Source organism: Triturus cristatus, chromosome 9 (assembly GCF_964204655.1).
Source record: "Triturus cristatus chromosome 9, aTriCri1.1, whole genome shotgun sequence".
In the NCBI taxonomy this organism is placed as follows: Eukaryota; Metazoa; Chordata; class Amphibia; order Caudata; family Salamandridae; genus Triturus; species Triturus cristatus.
In genome coordinates, this window is record NC_140592.1 from 1,106,969,044 (window position 1) to 1,106,987,293 (window position 18,250).

The window sequence follows — 18,250 nt, forward strand, 5'->3', positions numbered from 1 at the left end:
GTGATGTGTGTCATGTCGACTCTTCACTTTGTTCTGCACCAAAACATGCAGCCTACAAAGGCAGTGTGGGAGTGTAGTGTTACAGGACCTCTAAGGGTGGCACAATAAGTGCTGCAGCCCTTCGAGGCCTTCTCTGGTCACAGTGCCCTGGGTACCATTTACCAGGGGCTGATCTGTGGCCAGAGATGCCAATTGGGTTTAGGCTTCAATGCAGTTTTAGGGAAAGAACATAGGCCCTGGGTACCTGATTAGCAGGAGCCCAGGGTAAACTCAGTCAAAGTACATTAGCACTTCAGCAAAAAGTGGGGGCAACCATGTAGAAAGAGGGCACTTTCTCACATCTCTTAGCAGAACTCTACGTTACATTACAGGAATACAGAGAGGAGGCAGACCGCAAAGTCCTATATTTGGGATGAGGAGCTTGGGTGCGTGCATTTGGGGAAGGCAGTAGACTAGGTAAAAACTCTTGCCTGGACTGCGAAGAGTGATGGATTCTCTGACCGCATTACTTATATTAACTGTGAATGAATTTATGTCATGTTGAACCTGTTCCTCATTTGAGTGAATTCCTGCGCTTCTGTGAGTGCATATAAACCCAAAGACGATGCAGAGAACAGGCTGACATCTCAGATTATTTGGTTCAGGTTATGCTGACCTGGTTTGATGGTGACGTCAGGATGGTACCGACTGCACCCTTAGCACTAGAAGACATAGAAAATGCTTCATGAGTCTTGCAAGCAGCAAGACCCCAGGTAGCAATGGTCTACCAGTTAATGTTTTATAAAGCATATCAATAAATTCTTGCAGCAAGGCTTCTGGACATGTACACTGTGGCGATTGAGAGGTGTAGTCTCCAACCCTCCACCATGAAGGAGACTATTACAATATTACTAAAACCACACAAAGATCCCACCATATGTTCCTCGTACAGACCCTTGTTGTTACTCAATACTGACCATAACATTTTGGGTGAAATTCTCGCGCAACGTTTACAACCCTTAATGTAATTTCAGGTGCTTCAGGATCAATACGGTTTCATCTCACAACATTCTACTGCGTTCAGTCTCCACACCTTAATAGCTATATTATAGAGTGAACCGACAGCTCCCATCAGTAATGGTCCTCCCGGACGCTGAGAAAGTGTTGGATTAGCTTGAATGGACATTCCTGATGTAAACAATTCATAGACTGGGTCTATGGAACTCTTTTCTGTCACTTATCCAACTATTATTCACAGGCCCCACGGCAAGAGTCTGTGTGAATAAATTATACTCTAAAGAATTAGAAATTAGAAGAGGCAGGCATCAGGGCTGTCCCCTCTCCCCTGATATTTGAACTTGCCATTAAACCGCTAGCCTGTTATGTCATGGAGGTGCACCCTCACAGCGGTCTCTGCCTCTGTAACAGATCGTTAATAATCTAGTTATATGGGGACGACAGGATACTGTACATTCAGCGCCTGGAGGTTAATCCCTCCCCCATTATCCAAGATATAATCTGCTATGGGGAATACTCAGGGCTGCAGATAAATCGGAAAAATCGGAGTTAGTTCCACTCCCTGATTTTCCCACCTCACCCACTCCGAAGTATCCTTTGCACTGAAGCCCACATGGTGTACGCTATTTAGGAGTTTAGGTCTCTCTAAATTATGACGAGCTGATCCGTAGTTATTTTGGAACAGCATTTGATAAAACAAAAATGTCTATAGAATGTTGGTTCCCGCTTTCCCGAATCAGGGGGGGAGAGATCTCCCTTATCAAGATGGTAGGTCCTACCAACATTTTTAAATTTAATCGCAAACCTCCCTGTTTAACTACCTCTCCTGTTTTCCACAATTATGCCAAGTCCTCTTGTGGTTGGTTTGACAGGGAGGACAGCCACGTGTATGCTGTGATGTCCTAATGAGACCACTTCAGTTTGGTGGTCTCTAACTGCCTGATTTTCACACCTATTACCTAGTAGCAGAAGCTCACTATTTGAAATACTGTGCCATGAACAGGACTACATCAATGCATGTCAGTGTGGAGTTTACGATCGCTCAGACACAATCAATCTGGGATGGGTCTGTGCTCCCCCGCATATAGGTCATCAGTATGTTGATGTTCTCGCTACGAGCATGGTAGGACCTTGCGAAGGGCTTGAAAATGGAACAACCATATTCACTCCTACTGCTTCTAGCAGACAACCTGAGATTTCCACCTACAACAGACAAGATCATTAAAGGTCTTTTGCAGCAGTCAGGCCTGATGACAATGGGAGTCCTATTTGAGAAAGGTACTTTCATTTCAAGGCATAAGCTCTGTACTCGTCGCAGCTCAACGCTGATAGCTCCCTATTGCTATCTTAGGCCAATGCTCGGCGGCCAAGGCAGGGTTCCCATCTTTCCCTGAAGCACCACCAGCGATATCGCTCCTTACTACTTATATTAACCGGGCAGATATGGGCCACACCATCGCCTAATTGAACTCTGGCTTTGTCCCCAGTTTACTGAGTGCACTCTCTGAAGCCAGAAGCAAATGGGAGGCCCCTCTGGGCTACCAGCTACCTTATAAGACATGGGCATACTTTTGTGGACCTGTGAAAAATACCCCACTCAATTACAAACATAAATTGATACATTTCAAATATTTACACAAGTATTACTATACACCCCTAAATTCACTGAACTGGTAGCATTAAGCTATTGAGATGTAGCATGGTTGAGGCAGATTTTCTACATGTCTTGGTGCAGCCCTGCTCTTGTTAAATATTGACAAAAAGGCTTTTCAGCCACTGTGGAGATCCTTTGGACTCCCCCATGTGCCCTCATCCCAGTTCCCTTGTTCGGGGACGCCTCAGCCCTCACCCGCTGGATGTCAGCAACGTGCTTCCATCCTTTCTTTGTACTTGCAATAAGATGTGTAGCCATAGTTTAGATGCAAAATCGAAGTCTGTTAAAAAAAAACAAATGGACTGAAAGACGCTGCTTACTGTCAAGACATGGGCAAAACATATGCAGAGATATCGCACCCTTCTGCCCACCCAGGACATCTGGGCCTCATATAGATCCTCTCTCAGTAGTCAAACCATACCTACACCCTCCTCCACGAAGCCCTGATTCTCTGGCCTCACCCCTCTAAACTCTGTTAACAATCTTGCATGTTCTGTACCCCCAATAAATAAATGTCAAAAAAGTGTTCTTAATGTTTGTATATGCTTGTGCCCCTGATTTATTTTACTGCATATTAATGCACAAGCTGTGACTTTTAGTTATATTTTGTAAAAACTCAAAAAAAAAGTAAAGCTTGTGTGCAATATGTTAAAGTCACAATTTCTTTCTGACATGCAACAAGGGGATAAGGGAATGGTAACCACTCATTATGACGATATACAGAAAAATGCTAACTTCTAAGGCTGCAGTTTATCTAAATAACGTAACCCACTCAACACCTATACTTAAAACAAATCTCCAAAATAAGAATGATTTTAAAAAAGTAAACAAGAAAAAAGCTTACCACAATCCGCAATCTATGTCATACACCCACACTTCATCATTGGGCAAATACACCTCATTTTCTTCAATAGTCTAAAACAAAAAATTCAAATGGTCAATTATTGTAAGCATGTACTGAAAAGTATTGAAACTAAACATGTGTGAGACTATTCCCCAAGTTTTTACAATGACAACTAATGTGACAAGTTACCTAAGAGAGGTTGCTTAGACATGGCAGAGGCAGATGACTAATGTGCATTGCTTGAGTCGATATTCTGTTTTTTTTAACAAGAATTATAGGAAGTTACAGGAGCCGATACAACGTAGGATTGAGAAACTTAATAGTGAAAGTATACCTGGGTCCCAGTAGGCTGCAATCCATATATCCGGAGCCCTTGCTGGATGGAGTGACCTAGATGTAGGGGGCAACCGGCAGACTTCCTACACATGATATGGAGTTGCCCGGATATCGATGAATACTGGCAGACCGTCCTTCTGAAACTCAATATTATCACAGGGTGGGAGACCCCGAGGGAACCTTTGCAGTGATTATTGGTGCCAATACCGTTTCAGAAGAAAAAGAAGCTAAGCAGATGGTTCATGGTGGGAAGGGGAATATAAACTGAAACAAATAAAAAATAAAAAATGGCATGGACATGTATGCGTATAAGCGTATGCAAGAGGAAGTGACAACAATACAGAATTATTTGTGAAATGTAAACAATATCTGTACATTTTGACGTGCCAATAAAAACATATTTAAAAAAAATGTTAGGAATGAGAGTCTCTAGTTGCCAGGTTGTAACCCTGTCCAAGTAGGGACCCTTCTTCCTAGTCAGGATAAGGAGGATATACTGAAATAACCCCAACTCACCCCCTTGGTAGCTTGGCACGAGCAGTCAGGCTTATCTCAGAGGTAATGTGTAAAGCATTTGCACATAATACACAGTAATACAGTGAAACCACTACAAAAGGACACCACACCAGTTTTAGAATAATAAAAAATATTTATCTGTGCAAACAAGACCAAAACGATAAAAGACCAACATACAGTAATTCAAATTATGCACTTTGCAAGGAGGACTCAAAAATATAGTTCCTTGAAGTTGTTAGTTCCGTTCTGGGGCTACAGCTGTGCTGAAAACAACAGAATCCAACAGTTCCAGCCGACCTTGTCGGTGCGGATCGGCGTCCGTGTCAGCAGACTCATAAACAGTACCTTAGGTTGCGGCCGATCGCTTTGGTGCGGGCCGGTCGCAGTACCTGTCGCGGTTGCGATGTGAAGCGTAGTGGTGCGACGTATGGAGCCCTCAAGTTGCGGTGCAGGCAGCGGCTCGTGACGGTTGTCCAGAGGCATCAGTGAGACCAGGGCTGCGATGCGAAGTGGGGCGGTTCTTGAAGCGGTGCTGACAGGTCACGGTGCAAGCGGCAGTGCCGGTTGATGGGAGCTGGCGTGGGTCGGCCCAGACTGCGGTGTGGGACGAGGCAGTGCATCGTGTGACTTACGAGCGGGGCCCCCAATCCACGGTGCAAACACAGGTGTTTCAGGTCAGCGGGCAGCGACCTCGTCGGTGAGACCAAGGTGGCAGAGTGATGCGAGGCATTGCGGAGTGCAGTGCCCACAGGTTGCGGTGCAAACAGCAGCTCGGTGGCGGAGGTGGTCATCATCGTGAGACCAGGGTTGCGGTGCAAAGTGCGGCGGTGCCTTCAGTACACAGAGCCAGCAGCGGTGTTGGTGACTGTGTTGGCTGCTTTACCCCTCTATGGCAACTGAAACCCACGGTTCCAGAGGCAGTACCCAGAGGTAAGTTAAGTCTTTGCTGTCCCTGAGACTTCGGGAACAGGAGGCAAGCTCTATTTCAAGTCCTTGGAGATACTCAGCAACAAGCAAAGAAATTTCAGTCCAGTCCTTTCACTGCTGAAGGCAGAAGCAGCAACTGCAGGCCAACCAAGCAAAACAACAACACAGCAAAGGGGAAGTACTCCTCCTGGCAGTTCTTCCAGATCTTTTTCTTGGCAGGTCTCTTGGTCCCAGCCACTTCTAAAGTTCTGAGGTCTGGGACCCAATATTTATACTCGGTTTCTCTTTGTACTCTTGGGCAGAGAGTGTCTGTGCTCAGTCCAAACCAGTTTGGTCCTCTCTGGCCCAGCTTCCTGGAGACAGCATTGTCCAAGGCAGACCAGGCCCATTCAGGTGCAAGGAAATCTCTTCCCACTACTCTAAATGCAGCCCAGGTCTATTTAGCTCAGCCCTGACTCATCCAGGAAAGTCAGGACACACCTCGGCCCCCGACCCCCAGTGGCTGTCTGAAGAGAATGCACATCCCCAGCCCCTGTCACTCCAAAGCCAGACAGTCAATCCACAACCCAGCAGAGGCACACAGGATGGCTAAGCAAGAAAATACATACTTACTCAAAGTGGTATTTTCAAACACAGAACATAAAAATCATCTTTACTAAAAGATCAATTTCTACAATCAGAGTTCACGCATACTAAACTCGATTCTCTATCTTGTCCAAATGGGAAGATATACTTGTAAAATGTTACCCAGTACTTACCATTCTATCCTATGGGACAGATAACCTTTCAATAGTGAAAAACTAAATATACTGTATTTCACCATCAGGACATGTCACACACACCGTACATGTCCTACCTTTCAAATACACTGAACCCTGCCCATAAGGGTACCTCGGGCCTACCTTGGGGTGACTCACATGTAATAAAAGGAAAGGTTTGGGCTTGGCAAATGGGTGCACTTGCTAAGTCGACATGGCAATAAAAACTGCACGCAGACACTGCAGTGGCAGGTCTGAGAACTCTTTGAAAGGCTGCTCGGTGGGTGGAACAATCAGTGCTGCAGGCCCACTAGCAGCATTTGGTTTACAGGCCCTGGCACTCTCAGTGCACTTTACTAGGGACTTACCAGTGAATCAAATATGCCAATCATGGAAACACCAATCAATAATGCAATTTACAATAGGAGCACTTGCACTTTAACACTGAACAGAAGTGAGAAAGTGCACAGAGACACTAAACTTGTAAAAACAGAGTCAAAACCAGGACGTCAGAAAGCAAAAAGATAGGGGAAACATGCCAACAGATGCCAGGTATGACAGTATATTATATGTTGCCTGGTCTGATTATTGACTAAATAATATAAAATCCTCTTTCGTATATATACTTGTCCAAGTTATATTTACACTCTTCCAATTAACTCTGGACATGTGCTCTTAAATGAACAATAATTCATTTTTTTCCAGGAAAACTAAGATTTGGCAAAGCAAACTGGTCCAGCATTGAAACACATACAATGCTTTTCACTTTTTTTCCCCCAAGCATGTGCAATAAAAATTGTAATTCTTTAGGCCAGGCCCCAAATAAAGACCAATGAAATTACAGAAACCTTAAGTTCATAACCTACACAAATGATAGTGGCTAAAATAGAAACTATTTCCCAGACGACCAGGCCATGGCTGTGAGGTTTAAATATGCATAATTTGACTATTTGGAAAACTGCGAGACACAGATTAAAACCAAAAGTCAGCAAATATTGTGAGACACTTACACAAAGAAATCACACCTACAAAGCACACATCCAATTCTACAACCAGATTATTAGGAGGCACAGTATGTTTCCTGCACACTATGTATGTTGCAGTCTATTGTCTTAGCTTTCCATTTGCATGACTACACTGCTATTTTGGGACTTGATCTACTTTAGTAAGCATCATTAAAGAACGAGTTACTGACCCTTGTTACGTAAGCCTTATCTGGTAAAGACTATATCTAGCTGCAGATTCCTCATCTTAAAATATTCCCCAGGCATTAGATTGGACCTGGAAAATCTTGAGCAGTACCCTTTGCACCAGTAGGTGGCATTGTTCAGCTCCCCATCGGCATCGTCGTTACTGTAAGGAACGTACGCGGTGCCTATTTAGGCGCCACCCAGATGTGTTTCTTTTCGCGACTTTCCACACCAGAACTTCAAAGCCACGTAGAATGCTGACATACTGGTGTGGATTACTAAGGCCCTCAGAAGGGAGACCTACTGAAAAATGGTTACATAGCAGAGAGATCACAGGCAGCATATGAATGATCAATGAGATTAATTGGCAATGCAGGTATGGAGCTGGCTGCTTGCGAAGTTGAAAGACAGGGGACCTGGAACAGATTTCGTAATTTAAGAGCATTCAAAGATTGTGAGACGGCCTTAGTAGGTGGCTCAAGTGACATCATTGGTGCAAGACAATCCTCAGGAAGTTCTTCAAAGGGTGAAGTCCGTTCATCATAGTGAGCATATTGTTGCATTGGCAGGTACATTGCTCAACAATATTCCTTGAGTGACTGCAGCAGCATTTCCACATCCAGGAAAGCCACTGGAGGCTGCTCCAGATGTAGTGCCAGGATGTTCTCAGATGTACAGTTTGTAAAGAAAAAGACTAGTATTTCTAGCAGAGCACTGCCTTTGTGAAAGGACAAGACCCAGCTCTCACTTAGTTCAGAAAGTCATGTATGTTCCACAAAGTGAAGTAGGGTTTCTGAGCACTTTTGCTCAGCTGGATATGTGTACTCCATGGTATCGAGGAGTTCGTTACTTTGGTTTGCTCACGAGGAAGATGACAGCAGCAGATTATAGGAAGGCTAGTTAGGAATACTCAAAAAAGACTGGAGAACAAAGAGTGAAAAAAATGAGGGGATCAGACCAAAAACAGCTTAAAATCCAGTTGACAGACCAAATCTAAAGTTCTAAAAGAGTGCACCATACCATTTGTGCTAAATGTGTTAAATATTGTTTGTATAAAATCCATGAAATGAGTAGGCTATTGTGTTTGTAATAGCCTTCATATCTCCAATGTGGTTCTGGGTAATTGCAAGTCGTAGGTCCCAGCCGCAGAGGTTAAAGCTACCTTCTACTGAAGTAAAACTGCAACAAGTTTACTAATTTTGTCAAAATGCATGTCCTTTGTACAGAGCACAGAGTGAGGAGGATGAGAGGGTTGTTAAGTAATCTACGGCTAGCTAGAGTCTCTACCAGATAAGGAGTTACTGAAGGTAAGCAACTTGTTCATCTGATAGAGACTCCTAGCCACAGATTCCTTACCTTGCGAACAGATTAGATTAAAATGCCCTGAAGGACAGAACAGGCAAAGTGCCCGTCACAACCATCCAGGCATCTGTGTTTGGTGGGAAACAGCAATTACAACGTGGTCTGAACCACGCATGCCATTACAGTGAAAGCTTAAGATCGCATGCGTCATTACCACGCATTCCTTTACCAAGCAGTTCTTTTTACAACAACCTGCCTTTCCAACACATGCCATTACCATGCAAAAAGTAGGTATATATTTATATTACCTACTGGCGATAGCTAGCAGATAGTTATAGTTAGGACCAAAGTTTCCATAGGAAAAGAGTTTTTTGTTTTGCCAATACTTTTGGCACTGCTTGATAAATCTTCACGAAATTTTCAAAAAAGTCCCCTTTTTGGATCTGCTGCTGTGTTGAAAATTTCAGACAGATACGTCAAGCGGGGGTCGAGAAAAAAGGGGGGCCCCAAAACGCGTTTTCCCCACGTTATGTCTGTTAGAACTGGGGTCACCAATTCCGACGTGGTAGCTTGGCGCGAGGTAGGAAGGCACCCGAAGGCAATGTGTAAAGCAGTTGTGCAGCACTCACTCACCCGGACTCATTAATGCGCACACAATGAAGGACACCACACCAAGTTGATTTGTAAAAAACAAGATTCTTTATCTACTTCAAGTCGTGGTGAATCAAGTCATTTCAGGAATAATGCAGATACGATGACAATAACCATGAATTCATTTAAGTAAATAATCCAGATAACCGCAGGGCAACAGTCAATTCATCACAGTAAATAAATCAGTGCATTTCAGAGCAACAATCAATTCATCTCAGCTCAAATCCGGCGTAACTTCCCTCAAGTGTATAGTACGACTAAAATCAAGGTAACAGGTAATTTAATCAGGTAACCAGTGCAGGCACTTTTCAGGGCAACAATTAATTCATTAGAGCAAATCTGGCATAAGAAGAACATCAACACAATCTCCTGGCGCACACTCAATAAATTCAGGGTGGCACTACCCTGTTGTTGACTCTTAGGCCCCCCCTCCCCTAGGGGGAGGCAGAACTTATGATGCGTAATGGAGAGGCAGTACTTCAACTTGACCCGTGGGGCCCAGTCTAATGTGAGGGCCGATAGCAGTGTTTATTCCCAACCGGGGAGGGGGCACCCAGGCAGGCCCCAGCCTCCCCGCACTCACAGCTCCTTGGGGGAAGTCCAAAGGGATAGGCCCCGCAGTGGGGGTGGGCCCGGACGGAGGGAGGCCGCCCCCTCCTCACCAGCCCTCTCCTCCGGGGCTTGGGGCCCCGGCTGGTGGGGCGGCCTCTCACTAGGCTGCAGTTACGCTGGGGGGCCCGGCCAGGACTGGTCCAGGCGTCGCTCTTCCTCACGCGGTCTTCGGCACAGCCGGGCTCCAACTCCTTCCGCAGCTCCGGGCGGGCCCGCAGCGGTGAACCGGACCACCGGGTCTTTGTTGGCGGCAGTCCCGGGACCGTGGCAATGGATGCGGACACAGCGCGGTGGCACGCCCAACAGTTCCAGCGCCACCCTCAGGTACCCGGGCAGCGGCGGTGATCTTGGGCAGCCCACACTCGATTCCACAGCGCCGAGGGGCACTCCGCGAGCGCGCTGGCTCAGCGCTCACCAGGGGGGGGGACCTTGCGGGGGCGATCGAACTCTGAGGGCCACGGCAAGCAGGGGCCCAGCAGCAGGTCGAACCAGTCCTGGGCAGCGGCGGTGATTTTGGGAGCTTGCAGCGCTTAGAGGTCACAGCGCTGGGGAGGCACAGCGTGCAGGCAGGGGGAGGCACCGCAGCAATCCAGCGATGGGGCAGAGAAGTAGCGCTGAGAGGTGACAGAGCGCTCAACAGCAGGCAACTTATTTCCCAGGGGCACAGTTCTGGCAGCACAGCGCTAGGTGGACACAGCGTTTTTCCTGTAGTTCCTGTAGGGCTCACAGCGACAGTCCAGGTTTCCAGGACAGCACTTATCTTAGGGGGGAAAGAAGATGGCAGGTCTCCCTGGCAGGCTTATGAGGGGGAGAAGGGGGTTGAGTTGGCAGGCATCAGAGGCAGGGTCGGTCCCTGCAGCACACTGGAGATGGTCCTCTGGGTTGCCCCCTCACCAGGCAAGATCAGCAGGCAGGCAGAGTCCCTCATCTAACTTGGGTACAGCAGGGCCTAGACTCAGTCAGTCCCAGTAGTGTAGGTTTCTCCCCTAGGCTCAACCGCCTACGCTCCGGCAGAGGTTCCCCCAGGTCCAGTGGTGCCCCAACTGACTAGTTCAGTTTCCCTCCTTTCCTCTTATACCCCCCAGGTCAGATTCTCTGGGTATGGCCACAAAGGAGTGCTGACTCGCGGACTGTCATCAGGGATTTGCGTGTCTTTGTGGGAACTTTTGCGTGTGGTACCTTCCATTCTGATCAGGGCCCTGCGTTCGCCTCTAAGGCTTACAAGGAGGCTATGAGAAATTTGGGGGTCCAAGTCAAATTTTCGTCCCCCTACCGGCCTGAGGGTAATAGTGTGGTGGAGCGAATGAACCGGGACTTAAAGCAATCTTTGACAGCACGTGTTTTAGGCACAGGCCGGAACTGGCTAGCCCATTTGTATAACGTCCAACGTGCACTTAATAATCTCCCTGGAAGGTCTCTGGGTGGGCGGACCCCGTACATGATGCTCTTCGGAATCAGAATGTTTGTCCCAGACCTTGATGGTCTAGACATGGCGGCGTCGACCGCACCCTTTGACGTAGATGATCACTGTGCTGTTTTGCAGACCCTACAAGAAGCCAGAGACACTCTTTCGAAGGAACACTTGCCCTCCACGTCTGAAGCTGAGGTTCAGATTCCGGTAGTCGGCTGGCTACCCCGAGTTGGAGACCTGGTCCGTGAGAAGGTGGAGAACATGAAGGAGTTCGGCCCCTCTTATCGTGCACCAGTTCCAGTGCTTGGAGTGCAGGGTACAAGAACAGTCGTTTTACCTCCACTTCCTGGTCGCAAAGAAAACAGGTACATCTCTATTGACAATGTCAAACTTCAGCGAGTGGCCGATACTTCTTAGTCTTACTCCAGCAGTTTCCTGCCAGACAATGCAAAGAAATTCAGTGTTGGTTCCTGCTTCTAACACCTTGTCTGATGTTGCCATCGAGATGCAGTCAGTTACTGACCCCTTGTTAATACCGCCGGCTGGTGGTCTGCCCGAAGAGACTGAGTATGCTTATCCTACAAATGGTCACTCGCCTGTTTTACTATCTACGGCGGTTGACCAGTCACGTTTCTCCTTTGACACTAACTCATTGCCTCATACTTCCCCTTCGAACATTGCTATTTTTGCTAGCTGGTTCAAAAGACATTTTTTGATTCCCCCTTGGACATATATCTGGCTGATGCTTATAAGTATTTTTTTGTTTATGTCCATTGGATTTGTAATAGTATTTTTCCGTCTGGTGAATGGACACTATCTTAAAGAAAGATCTACAATTAGACTCATCAATGGAACTTTGGCCCCCCACTCATCGTCCCACATCATGAAAAGGGACCAGACTTTTGTGAATATTACTGCCTGGCCCGTTTTGGATGGAATTGCGTGGGATGCTGTTAAATTCCAAATTCATGGTCCTACAGAGGTCATCAATGTACCTAATGTATTTTGTGTTTCTATGGGTGATGTGGTTAAGCAGAACATTTGTTCTGATGATTGGGATGTTCATGCCATTGAAGCACTGTTTTCTGATTTGAAATATTATGCCGCTTTTGATGCAGAAGGTTGTATGAGAATGCGGCTAACTATGCGGAACAGTATTGTTTTCAGCATTATGGCAATCACTTCCTGCATAAAGCAAACACTTTTCGTAATTTTGTAAATTTTACCCAATGGGAACACTGTCCCACCCCCTCTTTCGGCAGTTCACCTACATTAGTTGATAAGTATACTTATTTTACTGATTTCAGTGTTTCCGACCCGGCATCCTTTTATTTTAAAGTTATGCCCGAGTCTGCCTCGAAGGTTAGACTGACACACACCAAATTACTCTATTCTAAGTCCTTTATGGATGAGTTGTCAATCAAAGGTTATGATCTGTGGAAGGCTACTATTGATCTTAAATCGGTTTGGGGTTCCAAACCGTGGCAGGTTCGGGGAACTGAAGCTTTACATCGTGCCTGTCTTGTACCGAATCATATGTTGTTTTTAAATTCAACCATCTTCCAGACCACCTGTTTCGGATTGGCCACTTCTAAAAAACTAAATTCCCCTTCTGTTCCAGCTCTGGGCGCTTACCCAAATTGGGATAACCACACGGATCTGTCCCTTCCTGCTTTGCAGTCATTGGTTTCTAATACATCTTTCAATATTTCGAAATTTAGTAGTGAAGGATGGTTAATTTGGCAAAGCAGTGCCGATCCCTGTCAACGTCGTTTTCTATGTCTGAAACCGGGGTATACGCAGCAACGCGTAGACCCTCGGTTTGAGTCGTCTCATACAGTAACTACCTACTCTGTAGGGAAATTATGTCAGTCCTGGCTGCGACATTCCACCTTGGCTTCTGTCAAAGTTCATTTATCAAGATTACATGACAAAATAGATTTGAATGATTTTGTTAAAGGTCCTGTGGGTGGCAGATCCAAAAGGTGGGCGTATGCTATTTACAACGAAGTATAGCAAATTGTCGCAAATTGAGGCGGCTTCCAGATTGAGGGCTATTGATCAAGCGAATATGGAAAAGGTATTGGCAGTATTTATACATTAGACAATATTGTTTCTTCAATTGTTGACATTGTTCATGATGATATGTCTGTATTGTACCATGGTCAAAACCAGTTACGTTCTGTTATGCAGTTTGCATGGACTTTACAAACGTTAAAGGCAGGAAAGGTCCCCTGGGACTATCTGAATACGACATCTTTATTCCTTCCCTTTAACCTTACTGTAAAGCAACAGTTCATGTCCATGAAAGATGCTACGTATTCATTGTTACACATTGAAAAGTTGGAGCCGTTGCCTTTCTCTGTGGCGGAATTGAATTCTGCCGTGTGGTTAGTACATGGGTTAATCACGCTCCCTTTCGCGCTTTTTAAGTTTACGTCCTGTATGAAACACTATGCTCTTGGTAGATATGAACAGCTGGGTACCGCTTTCATACATGAGGTTTGGTCCCTCCCTTTTACATATAGATGTACAAGAGAAGGTACTGAGGTTTATCTAAAAGGTGAGGAATGTACCACGACACCAGATCATTCTGTAGTATGTAGGCACATTCAGTTACACGGTGCTTGCAATGTACACGCCCCGAATTTGGCCTGCGTCCTCAAAGGTATCCCAGTGCCAGTGATTACACCATCTTTCAGCCTGCTTGCAAACGGTAGTTATTTGATTTTGAATAATGAAGCTTGCTGCGGGATGTTAGTGGGGATCCCATATATAGTAACTGTATCGCAGAGAGTAGTCTGCTGCAATAATGTTCTATTTCCTCCCCCGCATGGGCGGCTGGATGTTTCCATCTGGCCTTCGATTCCGACCTTGAAAGCAGAGTTCAACAAGATGAGCAGAATAAGAGCTCTATTGTCCCAAAAGGAGGTGCCATTAACTTCCTCCCGGGAAACATTTGTCCTTCACGTAGCAAATACGCGCACTGAGGTACAGGCGCTTTTGAATACTGACCTCCCCCTGCATTTTGGAGCTTTGATCCAAACTATTTTCAATGCTTCTTCCACAACTGGCCTGGCGCATTTTTTTAAACTTGTAGGCTCAGGCCTCGTGACCTCCTTCCAAACTATTTTTGGTGTGATTCCGGCATTTTTTCATTCTATTTTCTCGAGCGTCTTTGGTGGTGTCCCGCTGATCCTGGCGCTAGTGGCAGGTGTGCTGTTTTTACTTTTCATACTACGAAATGGCTGCTCTTTCTGTGCCACACAACAACCTGTCCCGTCTGCATCTTCTTCTTGACAGGATGCTTGAATATTATGGTACGCTGCCATTGGCGACTTTGAGCCTGGCGTATGGATTATCCTTCCGGTATTCCTACTTCACCTGCGTGCAACCTGTTTTTCACTGCCTAGATTGTCCCTTTGAATGGCCTCTGGATTTGTGCTTAACCAACACGGTGTCTCCGGTGCCGGATTATGATCGACTGATGAGGCCCTTAGTGTCTCACGAGTTTGCCTGTTCTGGTGTTCGGATTATGGCCTGTGGTGCGGCGCATGGTATCCTGGGTAATTGGGACATCGCAAGGGCTGCCTATGACTTCTTGGATATGAGCTATCTGGAGGAACACGTTGGTTGCCCTCTGATCGTGCTAGAGGCTCCGCTTATTGAAGAACATGTATGTTCCTTTTCTTTGCTTAACTGGATGGCTGAGACTTTTAGTGGCTCTGCAAATGATTTCCTGTTGGAAGCAGTTGCCACGTATGCTGCGTACACGTTCATGGATTGAGTGTACCGTGATCCACTGTATTTTTTCTGCCATGTACTGAACTTTACCGGTGACGTTGGATTGCTGGCCAGCGCAGCATTTTTTCTTTTTTTTTTCCCTTTCCCCTTTTGTGTTTTTTTTTTTTTCTTTCTCTTTCTCCCTTTTACTTTTTTCTTTTTCGAACTTTATCTGAACCGATAATTGGTTTCAAATTGAATACGCCTTGTTCTGCTCTGTCGCAACTGAACTCTGCGTTCTCTCATTTCTTCCCTACTGGTTAGTGCTTCGATCAAGGGGGCATGTAGTAAGGACTCCCTTAATACGTACATACATTGTTAAGTTAGCATAACCACGTTAGATGTTAGAAAGCCATCTTGCTGCTTTTGCACACGACACTGCGTCTACATGTTATTGTTTAAACAAACTGCTGACTCGTGCTTTGCCTCACAAGAAAGCAATCTGTTGTTACCATCCCGAGCTCTGCGCAGCGACCTTGGTCTGTACATGGTGTAACAAACAGTCTGGGTTGTTAGACAATGCATGTTTTCCACTCTAGGTTGATCGACCCACTATTTAGCCATAACACACAGGCAGCTGCGAATACCTGAAAGTTGGTGCTTTTAATATTGCAGACATCATGTTTAATATTCAGACCGAAGATGAGCCTTCCTGCGAGAAGACTCCTGATGCTCCTGTGATGTGATTTCACTAAGCTGATCTTTGAGGTATGGGGTCCCCCCTTCAAGCCTAAGAGACCTTTTATTAGCATCATAATAATATTAGCTTCTTAATAAAGGGAAGGTGGTAGCATCCACTGTCATTTATAACATGATCACTCCTTTTATATTCTATGGTATTGTAACGATGCTGATGGTTTTGATTATAATCATTTGTCTGCTTGTATTAGCCAAAGTACTGCATCTTAGGACACGTGGTCTATAAAAATAAACTCTTTATTTTCACATAGTCTCATTTGATTCTTGTTGTGGACTGATGTGAGAATAATATACGAACAGGTATTTCCGATTCCCACCATTCCTGAGAGTACACTGAGTAGCTTGTTCTGGGTTGTCTTTTCATTGGGATCGCCGAGCCAAATCTCGGATAACGAATGGGACACTTATGCTAGCCGGATACTGGGCTCTGGGTTCTGAGGTGAGTTTCTGGTACACCACAATTCACTGAGGTCCTGGGGTTCTACGCATAGTTCTGTGTATAAGCAGAATCCCTGCAACAGACCCTCCAGTAAAGGCGGCAAAGCATAATCCCTCCCAGGGCTGGAAGGTTCCAGGAGCTTCCACATATCTGTCTATGGGACAAAAAGGCAGGATGGTAAAGATACTGTATCAAGATGTCCCAGCCTGCTCCTATCCACTAGTGTGTGTATGCAATGGCCACTCCGCAGTAGCAGGGGCCTGTGGCAGCCATGTTATTAGGAGAGAGCACCTGCACCTCAGCACTGTTTGGCAGTAGTAAGGCGCCCAGAGACCTAGGGCCAACAAAAAGATGGTGGCAAAAATGAGGCGACAAGGGCAAAAAAATGGGGTAAGACCACCCTAGGGCTGACCGGTCTAACATGCGTCCCCACCATCCGAAAGTGGGGAGAACTACCTAACCTCTAGGGAGTTCTCATCACTAAGGCAGAAGATCTGAGAGAGACCGTCAGCGTTGGCGTGGTCTACTACGGGCCGATGTTCCACCCGAAAGTCCATCCCCTGAAGGGAAACGGACCACCTCAACAATTTGGGGTTTTCGCCTCTCATTTGCATGAGCCAGCGAAGGGGTCGGTGGTCGGTCTGAATGAGGAAGTGAGAGCCAAAAAGATATGGCCTCAGCTTCTTCAGGGCCCAAACCACGGCGAAGGCTTCGCCTTCTATCGTACTCCACCGCTGTTCCCTGGGGAGTAGCCTTTGGGAGATAAAGGCCACTGGCTGGTCTTGGCCTTCCTCATTCAGTTGAGAGAGCACAGCTCCTATGCCATGCTCAGAGGCGTCTGTCTGCACGATGAATTCCTTGTTGAAATCTGGAGTTCTAAGCACCGGAGCGGTGCACAACGCGTGTTTGAGGGTGTCAAATGCCTCTTGACAGGTAGCCGTCCAGATGACTTCACGGGGTTGCTTTTTAGAGGTCAACTCAGTCAGGGGGGCCACAATGGTTCCATACCCCTTGACAAACCGGCGGTAGTAACCCGTGAGGCCGAGAAAAAGCCCGGACCTCCGTTTGGGTTCTGGGGGGGCTCCCAGGCCAAGATGGTCTCGATTTTGGCCTGGAGGGGTTGCACCTTACCCCCGCCCACCAGGTGTACCAGGTAGACGACAGACCCCTGTCCAATCTGGCACTTGCTAGCCTTGATGGTTAGGCCAGCCCGCTGTAGAGCCTGGAGCACCTCCTGGAGATGTTCCAGATGGTCCTGCCAACTGTAATGACAAACTTTAGATCTCCCCTGGACCAAGGAATGTACCGTCATTTTCCCAGGGAGAGAATTATCAGTTCCAAACTTATGGAATATAACACATACACAGCACTTCCTAAGGTGGGCAAACATTCAACACTCCCCCAAAGGCAAGGCAAGAAAACAATATATACACAGACTTTGCACATCACTTGCCAGGATTAGACCAACTTCCTATAACACAATTACCTGCTAGAAGGGAATTCACCCATCCTTCTACAACAGAATACTTGGCCAAGAAGAGTCCACACCTCCTGCTACAAGGAAAAGACGAATTGGTATATCTGGGATGTATTTATTAGTAAATAGCACCACACAGTAAGCCAAATGCACCTAACATAGCAGAATCTAACATATCAATAGTATGATTGAAACACAATCAATGCAAATATATGTAGAAATATATATATGTATGGATATAAGAATCAGAAATAAGAAGGAAAGCAGAGAATCAGTAAAGAATCAAGAGACAGTTAGTAGCAGAGACACCTCACCTAATGCTCCATCATTTCACCCCACTTTGTTCAAGGGGAGTCCATTGCTTGAACCGGGCGAAAACTCAGAGGTGACACCACTTTCCGTGACAACACATCTGCTCCACGGATGAACTTCCACCAGGCCAGTGTAGACTCCCCTTTTTAATACACATTCAAAACACAGCGAAGCTTCTAGCAAGCCCGCCCACTAGTTCTCATGAGAGCCCGTACCAGCTTGCTCCAAGGTCACAGCAATGGTTGATCAGGCCCTTGCTATGGCTACGAGTCAAGCCATGTACATTCCTCTGATAAGAACCAGTTCTCTCTAGTCAGTAAAAACAGGAGGAAAACAAAACATG

General features: G+C 46.1%; 1 protein-coding gene across 1 annotated transcript in view; it reads right to left on the reverse strand.

The window, feature by feature from the left end:
- KLHDC1 (kelch domain containing 1) overlaps nucleotides 1-18,250 on the reverse strand; it is a 1,365,548-nt gene that overhangs the window by 1,309,697 nt on the left and 37,601 nt on the right. The window contains exon 2 of the mRNA XM_085627012.1: nucleotides 3,495-3,565. Coding sequence (XP_085483138.1) covers nucleotides 3,495-3,565 — 71 coding nt within the window. The remainder of the gene's footprint in view (nucleotides 1-3,494; nucleotides 3,566-18,250) is intronic.